Source organism: Rosa rugosa, chromosome 2 (genome assembly GCF_958449725.1).
Source record: "Rosa rugosa chromosome 2, drRosRugo1.1, whole genome shotgun sequence".
In the NCBI taxonomy this organism is placed as follows: Eukaryota; Viridiplantae; Streptophyta; class Magnoliopsida; order Rosales; family Rosaceae; genus Rosa; species Rosa rugosa.
The window spans coordinates 43,348,894-43,361,501 of record NC_084821.1 but is presented as its reverse complement, the minus strand read 5'-3'; the positions used below and the strand labels follow the sequence as shown (position 1 = coordinate 43,361,501).

The 12,608-nt window shown below is 40.6% G+C and overlaps 1 protein-coding gene across 1 annotated transcript; it reads left to right on the top strand.

Annotated features, from left to right (window-relative positions):
• Positions 1 to 5,200: 5,200 nt before the first annotated feature.
• Positions 5,201 to 7,530, top strand: LOC133730799 (LRR receptor-like serine/threonine-protein kinase FLS2). The gene is made up of 5 exons (XM_062158320.1): positions 5,201 to 5,254; positions 5,583 to 5,757; positions 6,382 to 6,453; positions 6,554 to 6,694; positions 7,148 to 7,530. Exons 1-5 carry the CDS (start codon positions 5,201 to 5,203, stop codon positions 7,528 to 7,530), a joined length of 825 nt encoding a protein of 274 aa, XP_062014304.1.
• Positions 7,531 to 12,608: the final 5,078 nt, after the last annotated feature.

Genomic DNA, 12,608 nt, shown 5'->3' with positions numbered 1-12,608 from the left:
AACTCATTTAGTAAAATTAGGGAGAAATTTAGAGAAATGAGGTATTCGTTGAATTTTTAGGTGGAATTTTGATGTGGTACTGAGCTTAGTGAAAGATTGGGTTTAATTGTTGGAGAAGGAGTGTTAGAATTGGATTTGATTGGGCCAAACACATATTCTTGATTTACTTGAACACTCACCATTGTGTCGCCTAAACATGGTATTCCTCTCGTTGTCTCATTAAAAACCTTGCCGAGTAACAAAAACCCAGTGGGACAAAAATAACCTCAGTCGAAGGGGAAAAAGAGCACAACACATTCTTCACGTTTCGAGATCAAACATGTAGACATCTCCTCCTGATGTCTGCGTCTTCCCCTGATGACTACGATCATGCAAGTTCGGATAACTTCCGTAATCCAATGCTTGCAACATGTTTCTCGAACGTGGATTTAGGCAGTGACTTGTAAACAAGTCTGCCACATTGTCCTCAGATCGAACCTGGTTCACTTTGATCTTGAGGAGCTTCTGTCGTTGCTGATTGTAGTAGAATTTGGGCGATATGTGCTTGGTATTGTCGCCTTTGAAGTAGCCTTGCTTCATTTGTTCAATGCAAGCAACATTATCCTCATAAATGCTGGTAAGCTCATTTAGACTTCAAACTACAATTGCTTCGAACATGCGTGATAATGGATCTAAGCCATATACATTCACGAACCGCTTCGTGAAAAGCAATAATCTCTGCATGGTTCGAAGAAGTAGTGAAAATGGTCTGTTTTGTAGAACTCTAAGATATCACGGTCTTACCCATAGTGAACACATAACCAGTTTGGGAACGACTTTTGTGTGGGTCAGAGAGGTACCTAGCATCAGCAAAATCTTCCAAAACACTTATGTCGTTTTGGGATGGGGAGAGGGAACGCAGACCCACTATTGGTGGCGTCCCTGACATGTGATGGGTCCGAATCAATCATCTCTCTGTAGGGATAGAATAAGCCCATATCAATCGTACCACTTAGGTATCGAAAGATATCTTTAACACCAGTCCAATGGCGTCATGTTGGCGCAGAGCTATGTCTAGCTAACAAGTTCACAGCGAAAGAGATGTCTGGTCTTGTGCATTGAGCTAAGTACAATAATGCACCTATTGCACTTAAGTAGGGCATTTCTGCCTCTAGCACGTCCTCATTGTCATCCCTTGGATGGAATTGATCCTTCTTTCGATCAAGACTATGGACGACGATTGGAGTGCTTGAAGGCTTAACTTTGTCAGTATGGAAACGCCTAAGCATCTTTTGGGTATAAGCTGATTGATGAATCAGGATACCATCTTCACGGTGCTCAAGTTCCAAATCGAGACAAAACGTGTTCTCCCAAGGTCCTTCATCTCAAACTCGGATTTCAAGTATTCAACGGTTTCCCTTAACTCTTTAAGGGTGCCAATTATGTTCATGTCATCAGCATAAACCGCTACTATTGCAAATCCGGAACTTGTCTTCTTTATGAAAACATATGGGCATAGTTCATTGTTCACATATCCCTTCCTAGTCAAGTATTCACTTAGATGGTTATACCACATCCGTCCGAATTGCTTCAATCCATATAGTGAGCGTTTCAACCTTATTGCAGACGCGCTCCATGGTTTAGAGCTACTTGACTTTGGTAACTGAAGTCCATCGGGGACCTTCATGTATATCTCTGTATCTAGATCCCCATATAGATACACAGTAACCACATTCATAAGCTACATGTTCAGTTTTTTCGGAAACTAGCAAATTGACAAGGTAGCGGAACGTAATAACGTCCATTACAGGAGAATAGGTCTCCTCTTAGTCGATTCCATAACGTTGTGAGAAGCTTTGTGCCACAAGGCAAGCTTTGCACCTTACAATCTCGTTTATCTCATTACGCTTTCTAATGAATACTTATTTATGACCAACCGGTTTGGTGTTGGGCGGTATTGGCACAACTGGCCCAAATACCTTTCTTTTCGCTAGAGAATCTAGTTCTGCCTGAATCGCTTCTTTTCATTTTGGCCAATCAGCTCTACGTTGACATTCATCAACGGAGCGTGGTTCGATGCCATCGGTCTCAATTATTTCATGCGCTATAGAATACGCGAATACATCATCAATGATGATGGAGCTTCTTTCCTACGTCCCATGTACACTAGTGTAATTCATAGAGATTTTTACGTTCTCAATGATAGGTTCTGACATTGAAGCGTCCCCCAATGATGTCTCTTGGACATAACCATAATCCAGAACATTCTCATGGGACAGATTTTGAGTATCGATGATCAAAGGATTTGTTTGTGCCTCATTCGCTCTCTTTCTAGGGCGATTATCCTTCGAACCAGCTGGTCTACCGTGCTTCCTCGTGGAACTTGCGGCCATAGATGCCACATCACTGCCAATATGGGAAGTAGCGCCATCTTGGTACCTCAAGAGTGGCGTTACGTCCAGTATTTGGGACGTCAATCCTTGCAGGCACGTTTGCAACAAATATGTGTGATCTAGTCACTTTAGCAAAATCAGAAAACACATTAGGCAAAATATTTGCTAGGCTCTGGAGCTCGATATTTCTTTGCACTTCAAGTTCGGACTGTGCGGTAGGGGGATCGAGATGAGACATAGTGGAGACAGACCACGACAGTTCCTATCGGTCCTATCGTTCCTGTTGAACATGTGTATTCTTATCTCCCTCTAATGATGGGAAAACTGTCTCATCAAAGTGACAATATGCAAATCTAGCAGTAAAGAGATCGCTTGTCAAGGGTTCCAAGTAGTGCACGATAGTTAGAGCCTCATATCCAACATATATGCCCATTCTTCTATGTGGACCCATCTTAGTACACTGTGGAGGCGTAATAGGCACATAAATGGCACATCCAAATATGCGTAAGTGCGAGATATCAAGCTCGTATCCAGTCATTAGCTATAACACAGAACAAGGTTGGGTGGTAGTGGGTCGTAGACGAAGTAGCGTGGCTGCATGCAGTATTGCATATCCCCAAGTGGAAACAGGGAGATTGGTGTGCATAACCAATGTCCGTGCTATCATTTGTAAGCGCTTAATGGCGGCTTCCGTGAGACCATTTTGGGTATGAACATGAGGAACTGGATGCTCTACATCAATCCCTAGTGACATGCAATAGTCATCAAACATTTTCGATGAAAACTCTCCAGTATTATCAAGTCGAATTGACTTAGTTGGGTGATCCGGGTAGTGAGCCCGTAGACTGATAATCTGGGCTAGGAGTTTAGCATAAGCAGCATTTCGAGTGGACAACAGCGCGACATGTGACCAGCATGTCGACGCATCAACCAACACTATGAAATATTTAAATGGTCCGCAAGGTGGTTGAATCGGTCCATAGATATCCCCTTGGATTCTCTACAAGAACGGAATGAGCATTTTTGGATCCTTTGCGTAGGATGGTCTCGGCTCTAATTTCCTTAAGGAACAGGCTTTGCAAAATGAGCGAAGTGCCTTAGAATCAACCAATAAGGATTTTGGTTGGATCTGAGCGTCTGAAACGCTATTTGAAGCAAAATTGGTGACTACATCATCAGTCATGGCATCATGGCCATGGGAATGTGCATCTATGACGTCATGGCCATGGGAGACGCCCACCATGGCGTTAGGAGGAAGGATGGTGGTGGCCCTAGGCAGGCAGTGGACGGCGGCGGCGGTCATACTTAGTCCCGGAATCAATCTTTAGTTCTTGCTTCGTTTCGCTCGAAAGAATGGATGTCCATGTGAAGTCTTTAGTATACGAATCGTCATATCATGACTAGGATGTCTTAATTGGTCATGCCAAAGCCAATATGTGTCAGAATCCAAGAGATCTTCTCTTATCACATTATTGGATTCAATAGGTTGAATTGTAGTGACATAAAGTCCACTAGATTGACACATAAGCTTCTCTAAGATGCGCTTTCGTCTGCAATCATTAGAGGTAATGCAAAGGAACTCTTTTCCGTTCTCAGTATGTGTTTCCTCATGGAATCCGTTGGCTCTGATATCTTTAAAGCTCAATAAGGTTCGATTTTGCCTTAGGAGCATAGAGAGCTTCTGCGACATTAGTCAAGGTGCCATGTCCTTGAACCAATCTTGATAGCTCAGCCATCGTAGTCACAGAGGAATATGTAGGCAACATCTCCAAGAATAATTGCCTATGGCAGAGAATGGTGTGCGTAGTCGCACTATCCGCAAGACATTGCAGTTCTCCAGTATCCATTCCTAAAGGTAAAAGCTCATAATTAGAAAAGAGTCATAATGAAAAGAACTCAACTTTTATTAATAAGCCAACAGAATTACATCATTGTCTCTTTAGCCAAAGAAAATCTAATCCAAAATGCTAGCTAATGCAAAACAATGGCAGTCGTCTAACTTCTTTCGGTAACTCCAAAATAAATGTGACCAGGCGCGCTTAAGTATCATTAATCTCAAAACCTTCCTAGACATCACACTTACTTTGGATGAGCCTAGTTTGAAGAAAGACTAAACCATTGACATTTTCTACAAAAATAATATGGCAATTGCCTACATCTCTTGGAAAATATAAAAGACTTAAACAAAATCGCCAGTTTCTTGATCCTGGGCTTTGAAGTCTTCCACCCTCAGATCAAGATTGCCATCTTGATCTTCTTACTCCATGTAATGTGCTTCCCTTGCTTCACGATACATCTTGTACGCGTTTGCAACATTCTGGGATGCTTTACAAGCTTTAGCCCAATGTCCTGCTCCACACTGAAGACAAGCATCATTATGGTCAGGCTCCCTTGATCGAGGTACCCTAGGTGCGCGATTAGGACGGGGCTATTAACCTTGGTGATGTCACCACCATAGCCAGAGGCTCGGCCTTCCTCTCTCTTCACATATGTTGACCTCTATGGTTCCTTCCTTTTTGGGGCGAGAATATGGACCAAAGCGTCCAGAATTATCCATAGTTTTAGGGTTTCGCTCCTGGCACCCTCCATTAGGGGTGCAACTATAGTTAGACTCCAGAATAGACTTAGTTCCCACGGGTCTAGAGTTATAGTTCTTCACAAAGATATTGTGGTGCTTTTCAGCTACATTCATGGCTCCAATTAGCTCATGAAACCTTGTGATGCGTCTTGCATTTACATCGATGCTATAATTCTTGGCAATCATCAATGCAAAGACGGTAATTATTAGTCAGCAAGTTGAAATCAACCACATGCAACAACTCATAGAAATGATACACCGTACAGATACAGAGCCAGGGAAGCAATACCTGTATACATCTCCAGTACGTTGCTAACTGCATGCAAGCAATGTTGAGAAATTGGATCCTATTATCGATCGCGTTGTTACTGGTACAATACTGGTCAATGACCAGGGCAGCACAAACATACATCACCACAGACTATTCTGCTCTTCTTGCTCTCAAATCTCATATCACCAATCACCCTAAAAACATGATCTTGACCAACTGGTCAACCCCCAGCTCCATTTGCAACTGGGTTGGCGTTACTTGTGGTGCACGGCATCATCGAGTTACTGGCTTGAATCTCTCTTACATGGGTGTCACAGGCACCATTCCCCAAGATTAATTGTCTCGTCTGCGTCATCTGAAGATTCTTAATTTCGGATTCAACAACTTCAAAGGAACTATTCCTTCATGGTTAGGTGCCTTATCCGAACTTCAAACCTTCAGTTTGTATGGTAATCAGCTTTCAGGTTCAATCCCCACCAACATCTTCAACTTCTCTGCAGTACAACTAATTGATCTTACATACAACCAACTATCAGGTACATGCCAGCAATCTATCTAAATCTAAACCACTTAGTGATAATCATAATGTTTTTAATGCACCAACGGGACTTCTCTACTGCACATTAGTTAATAATACTGTTCTTACTTCTTACTGAGTGCAAATTTGATCCAAAATTATGTAGACATCTATTTGCAACAAATTCTCTGGAAATATTATGTTGGTGTCTAAAATCTTGACAATTCTTTTGCCTCATTTAGGGGGTATTCCAATTTAACTTTATGCTAGGTTTTGTTCTTCTTATACTTCATTAAAGAAGGGGAACAAAAGGAGAAGGTGCAATCTCTTTAAGTTTCTTGTTTTTTTCTCCGTGTGTCTTCTCATGTCTCTTGTTAAACTAAAAGTAACTATACATAGTATTAGAAGAATCATGAATCTCTTCCACTTTCCCTATTTGTTTTCTGTGTATTTTATCATGTTTTGGAGACCTAAGAAAAGTGTTAGACTACTTAAGACTACAATAAACAAAGTTTTACCAAAGTTATACTTGGCTATACGCACGTATATACCTAGCTCTGCCCTAGCCTGGTGCTAATCTATAAGAGAAACTTTCTCTGTTAGTCATATTATCCTTCTTTTTCTGTGGAACATATTTTAACAGGTAGCGTACCAAGAGAAATCGGGAACTTAACAATGCTGAAGATGATCAGCCTTGACTCTAGTAATCCCAGAGGTATGGCTCAAACTTTGTTGCAGGGCATTAAATGAAAAATGGCATGTATAGAGTAGGGAATGGATGATGAGTTTAGTATATGTGTGTTGAGTTTTTGCAGAAATTCCAAAGGAGATTGGCACTTTAGATCAGCTGGAAGAGATGAGTGTACAATCCAATGTCCTAGAAGGGCATCTTCCTGGGACTATCTTCAACATGTCTTCTTTGATTACATTGGCTCTAACAGGAAACAGCTTGAATGGTAGACTTCCAGACAATATATGTCAGCATCTTCCGAGTATTCAAATGTTGTATTTGTCGAGAAACCAGTTTGTCGGTCCTCTTCCATCCAAATAATGGCAATGCAAAGAGCTTGCTGTAATAGAATTGGGGTATAATAATTTCAGTGGAAGCATACCCAAAAATATAGGGAACTTGACCCAGATAAAGTATATTTATCTCGGCCTCAACAACTTGATAGGTACCTGAAGTTTCCTATCAACTCCATTTTCTCTTCTTCTTTTTCCTGTTGTTTCTATCTTTTTATGTCATCATTAATTATTTCTTAAATATTAAAGAAGATAGTTAATCATGAGTTCAAAGTACCAAACATACCATAGTCAATAGATTTTGCTTTTAAGGATTCAATGAAATAGATAAAAATGATAAGGCACGATCTAGAGTTAAACTTCGATTCTGACATTAATTGTGGTAGGTACTATACCAGATGAGATTGGTGATCTTCCAAAATTGGAGTTTTTGGCACTCCATTTAAACAATCTCAATGGCCTCATCCCATCCAGAGTCTTCAATATGCCCACAATACAAACACTTGCACTTTCTCTTAATCACCTCTCGGGTAGTCTCCCTGCAAACATCGGGCTCGGGGTTCCAAACTTGCAAGAATTTTTTGTAGAAGAGAATGAACTCAGCGGACTAATCCCCAACTTCATATCTAATGCTTCCAAGATCACAATGCTAAACTTGGGCCTTAACTCATTTTCAGGGCTTACACCTAGCACAGTTTGTGCCTTAGAAAACCTTCAACGGCTTAACTTACAGAGAAACTATTTGACTATTGATACTTCTAGTCCATAAGTAAACTTTCTCTCTTGTTTGGCCACTCTTAGAGATTTGAGGATATTAGCCTTGTCCTTAAATCCATTAAACACCAGCCTTCCTACTTCCAATAAGAATCTCTCTAGAGTAGAATATATAGATTTAAGCTATAGCAACATGAGGGGTGGCATTCCCAGTGATATTGGCAATATGAGCAGCTTGATGGCCTTACACCTGGAATACAATCAATTAAGTGGACCAATTCAAACTACAATGGGAAGCCTAACGAATCTCCAAGAGTTGTACTTGAATGATAACCAACTGCAAGGGCACATGCCACATGAACTCTATCAACTAGAAAACCTATTTGACTTACTATTAGGTGGTAATCAACTCTGTGGTTCTATACCTTCCTGTTTAGGAGATCTAGCCACAGCACTAAGAACTCTATCATTGAACTCCAATTTGTTAAATTCCACTATACCATCTGCCTTGTGGAGACTCCAATATATCCTTCATGTAAATTTATCATCCAATACTAATTGGCCATCTCTTCAAAGATATTGGTAATTTGAAAGTTGTGACAGATATGGATTTATCAAGCAACCATTTATCTGGGATTGCACCAGGAAGCATTGGGGGTCTTCAAGATTTGGTCAAACTCTCCTTGGCAAATAACAGTTTTGAAGGCCCTATTCCTACTTCATTTGGCAACATGCTAAGCCTGGAACTCTTTGTTGAAGAATGTTGACATTTGTGTGCCTTATCAAACTAAGATTAGTTATATAATTGTAATAGAAGAGAATGTTCTAGAATTCCTACTCCTATTTGGAATAGTTTTCCTTGTATCAATAGAATATGTACTTTGTAATCTCTACATATAAAGCTCCTATTATCAATAGTGGAACACACAATTCTCTCATCAATCTCTTTCAATTCTCATATCCTAAAACACGTTATCAGTACGAGCCCTAACCCTGAAATCAAAAGACTAAAATTCCAAGGAAATTCACTCACGGTTAGCCTTACTTGGTTAACCTCACCTGCACTCTTGCTAGCCTCGCTCTGCTAGTTCGCTGTCCCTGCAGCCTCCGCGCTCCCCCTGCGCTCGTCTACTAGACACGCTAGCCTCAGCATCCACGTGTCCCTGCGTTTACCCTACTAGCCTCACTAGCACAACCCTCAGCCAACCTGCCCGGACAATCCTCTCGGCTTGCAGCGACCACATACCGACCAGTAGCCGGCTAGCCCGACCAAACCCGGCCATTCTTGGCCACCTGTCCGGCCAACCACCACCAGCTCCCTCTCATCCTTCCCGGCCACTCCTAGCAGCTATATTTCAACACCTACACGCCTGCATAAACACGCGCGTGTATTGAGAATTTCAAGCTCCGAAATTCATAAGTATGTTTTCCCCATTTTTGAAATTTAAATTTCTTTTATTTTTCTTCGGAGACTTACAAAATCTCTTCTCCTACATCCTACCTTTCTTATAATGTGGGTTCGATTCACAAAAGCGGAACAATGGGGAGTTCATGCTAAATTACGAACTAAGAGCGTTCGTAAACCAGGAACTAAGAACATTCGTGATCATCGAAATATTACGGACTAAGAGCGTTCGTAGGCTACGGACTAAGAGCGTTCATGAGCATCAAAATTTGACCATACAAACGTCATTGTTTTCAATCCAAATCCAAAATTTGGAAATTATCAACATAGACAGTGGTTATAACTCTTTCCCACTAGGCTCATCCAAAATTAATTATGATGTCTAGGAAAGGTTTGAACTGAGAGAACGGTTTTAAAAGTGAGCACAGTTCCACCAAAATCTCGCCTTACCTTACCTGGTCACAATCAAATTAGAGTTACCGAAAGCATGAGTAACTACTACTTGTCTAAGCTTGATTGTCATTTTTTTGGATTAAATTTTGATTTAGAAATTTTGATGTAATCATCGGCTTTCATTAAAATAAAGTGTCAATTTTGATTCGAACTTTATTTATTCAAGTATGTTTCCTGCAGAGCTAGAATGCCTCATGGATAGTGCTACTATGCACACCATACTTCGAAATAGGCAGTTATTTCTTGAGATGACGCCTACTCGATCTTCAGTGACTACGATGGCAATGCAAGGTCATCTAAATTGATTCATGGTTGAGGACCAGCTCAATTCTTGTTGCCACATGGCACAATCATTAATGTCACTGAAGCTCTCTAAGCTCCTAAGGCCGAAAGAACTCTTTTGAGCTTTAAAGATATAAGAGCCAATAGTTTTCATGTGGAAACACATTGTGAGAATGGACAAGAGTTCCTTTGCATCACCTCTAATGACTATGAACATAAACAAGTCTTAGAGAAACTTATGTGTCGCTTTAGTGGGCTGTAAGCAACCGCTATTCGAATTTTTGAATCCAACCATGTCATGAGAGATGATTTATAGGATTTTGACACATATAGGCTTTGGTATGACCGTTTGGGACATCCAGGTCGTGATATGATGATACGTATACTAAAGACTTCACACCGACATCCACTTTTCAGAATGAAAAGAAGTAAAACTCGAAATTTGGATCAAGGAAGATCATCTGCGCCTCATGACGTTGTCCCCCTTCATGTCCGGCCATCAAAGACAGGCGCCGCCATCCCCCTGCGGCCCATATGTGGCATTGATGCCACATATGCTCATTCGACTCCAATTTCTATTTCTAAAGTCAATTGTACGTGACTTCATGGCTCAACTAAAATCCTCATTGATTCTTTCTAAAGCCCATCATTCGTTCTGCAAAGCCTGCTCTTTAGCAAAATTAGGATCGAGACCATCCTATGCAAATGACACTAAAGAAAACATTCCAATCTTACAAAGAACCAAGGTGATATTTGTGGACCTATTCAACCACCTTACGAGCCATTTAGTTATTCTATGGTATTGGTTGATGCATCGACACGCTGGTCACATATCATGCTATTGTCTACAAGGAACACTGCATTTGCTAAACTCCTAGCACAAATTATTAAGTTAAAGGCTCACCACCCTGATCATCATATTACGTCAATAAGACTTGACAATGTTGGGGAGTTTATATCAAAAACTTTGGTTGATTATTGCATGTCCATTGAGATTGAAGTTGAACATCCAGTTCCTCATGTTCACACCCAAAATGGTCTCGCAAAAGCCTCTATTAAACGACTACAAATGGTTGCTAAAGCATTGGCAATGTGCACCAATCTCCCTATTTCTACTTGGGGCTATGCAATATTGCATGCAGCTGTGCTCATTCGTCTGAGGCCCACTGCCACTCAACCCTTTTCTGCATCCCAGATGGTGACTGGATATGAGCCTGATATCTCACACTTACGCATATTTGGGTATGCAGTTTATGTGCCAATTGCACCGCCACAGCGCACCAAAATGGGTCCTCAAAGACGATTAGGCATTTATGTTGGATATGACTCTCCAATTATTATCCGTTACTTAGAATCCTTGACAGGCGATCTCTTTATCGCTAGATTTGCGGATTGTCACTTTGATGAGACAGTCTTCCCGTCGTTAATGGGAGATAAGAACATAAATGTTCAATAGGAACGATAGGAATTGTCGTGGTTTGTCCCCATTTTGTCTCATCTTGATCCTCGAACCGTACAGTCCGGAATTAAAGTCCGGAGAATTCTCTATCTTCATAATGTAGCAGAATCGATGCCTGATGCATTTTCTGATATCGCTAAAGTAACGAGATCACACATACCTTCTGCAAATGTGCCTGCAAGGATTGATGTCCCTAAAATTAGAGGACATGACGCCAACTCAAGGGAAACTAAGCATGGCGCCAACATCCCCTCCTATGGTGACGTTGTGGCTAGGCCCAAAGGTTTGACGGATTCTCACCCAAGAAAGAAAGCGAATTTGGCACAAAATAATCCATTAATCATCGATGTGAATAATCCATCTCATGAAGATATTCCGGATTATGGTTATGTCCAAGAGACATCATTGGGGGACACTCCAATGTCAGAACCAATTCCAGAGAATAGGGAGATCTCCATGAATTACACTAGTGTACATGAGACGATGAATAGAAATTCTATTTCTATTGATGATGCCTTTGCATATTGTGTTGCAAAATGAATTATAGAGTATGATGATATCGAACCTCGCTCTATTGAAGAATGTCAACGAAGAGCTGATTGGCTTAAATGGAAAGATGCTATCTAGGCTAAATTAGATTCACTAGCAAAGAGACAGGTATTTGGGCCTATAATCCAGACACCCCTAAATGTAAAGCCTGTTGGCCATAAATGGGTCTTTGTTAGAAAGTGTAATGAGAAAAATGAGATTGTTAGATATAAAGCTCGCCTTGTAGCGCAAGGTTTCTCACAACGCCCTGAAATCGACTACGAGGAGACATATTCTCCCGTAATGGACGTTATAACATTCCGCTACCTTGTCAATTTGGTAGTTTCCGAAAAACTTGACATGCAGCTTATGGATGTGGTTACAGCATATCTCTATGGGGATCTAGATGTATATATATATATATATATATATATATATATATATATATATATATATATATATATGAAAGTTCCAGATGCACTTTAATTACCCAAATCAAGTAGCTTTAAACCACGGAGCGCGTTTTCAATAAGATTAAAACGCTCACTATATGGATTGAAACAATCCGGACAGATGTGGTATAACCGTCTAAGTGACTACTTGATTGGGAAGGGACATATTAACAATGAAATATGCCCATGCGTGTTCATTAAAAGAACAAGTTCCGGATTTGCAATTTTAGTAGTTTATGTCGATGACATGAACCTAATTGGAACTCTAGATGAGTTAAAGGAAACTGCTAAGTATTTAAAATCTGAATTTGAGATGAAAGGTCTTGGGAAAACACGGTTTTGTCTTGGATTAGAACTCGAGCACCGTAGTGATGGGATTTTAATCCATCAGTCTACATATACTCAGAAAATTCTAAGGCGCTTTAATGATGATAAAGCAAAGTCTGTGAGTACTCCCATGATTGGCCGTACTCTTGAGCCCAGAAAAGATCTATTTCTTCCAAAGGATGAGGACGAAGAATTATTAGAGGCCGAAGTGCCCTATCTAAGTGAAA

Bases quoted from the DNA above. Each gene is read 5' to 3' on its own strand.
- LOC133730799 (XM_062158320.1), top strand. From the start codon at position 5,201: ATGATACACCGTACAGATACAGAGCCAGGGAAGCAATACCTGTATACA. The intron at 5,758-6,381 runs GTACATGCCAGC...ATATTTTAACAG, and splicing joins TACATACAACCAACTATCAG to GTAGCGTACCAAGAGAAATC. The intron at 6,695-7,147 runs GTAGACTTCCAG...TAATTGTGGTAG, and splicing joins AACAGGAAACAGCTTGAATG to GTACTATACCAGATGAGATT.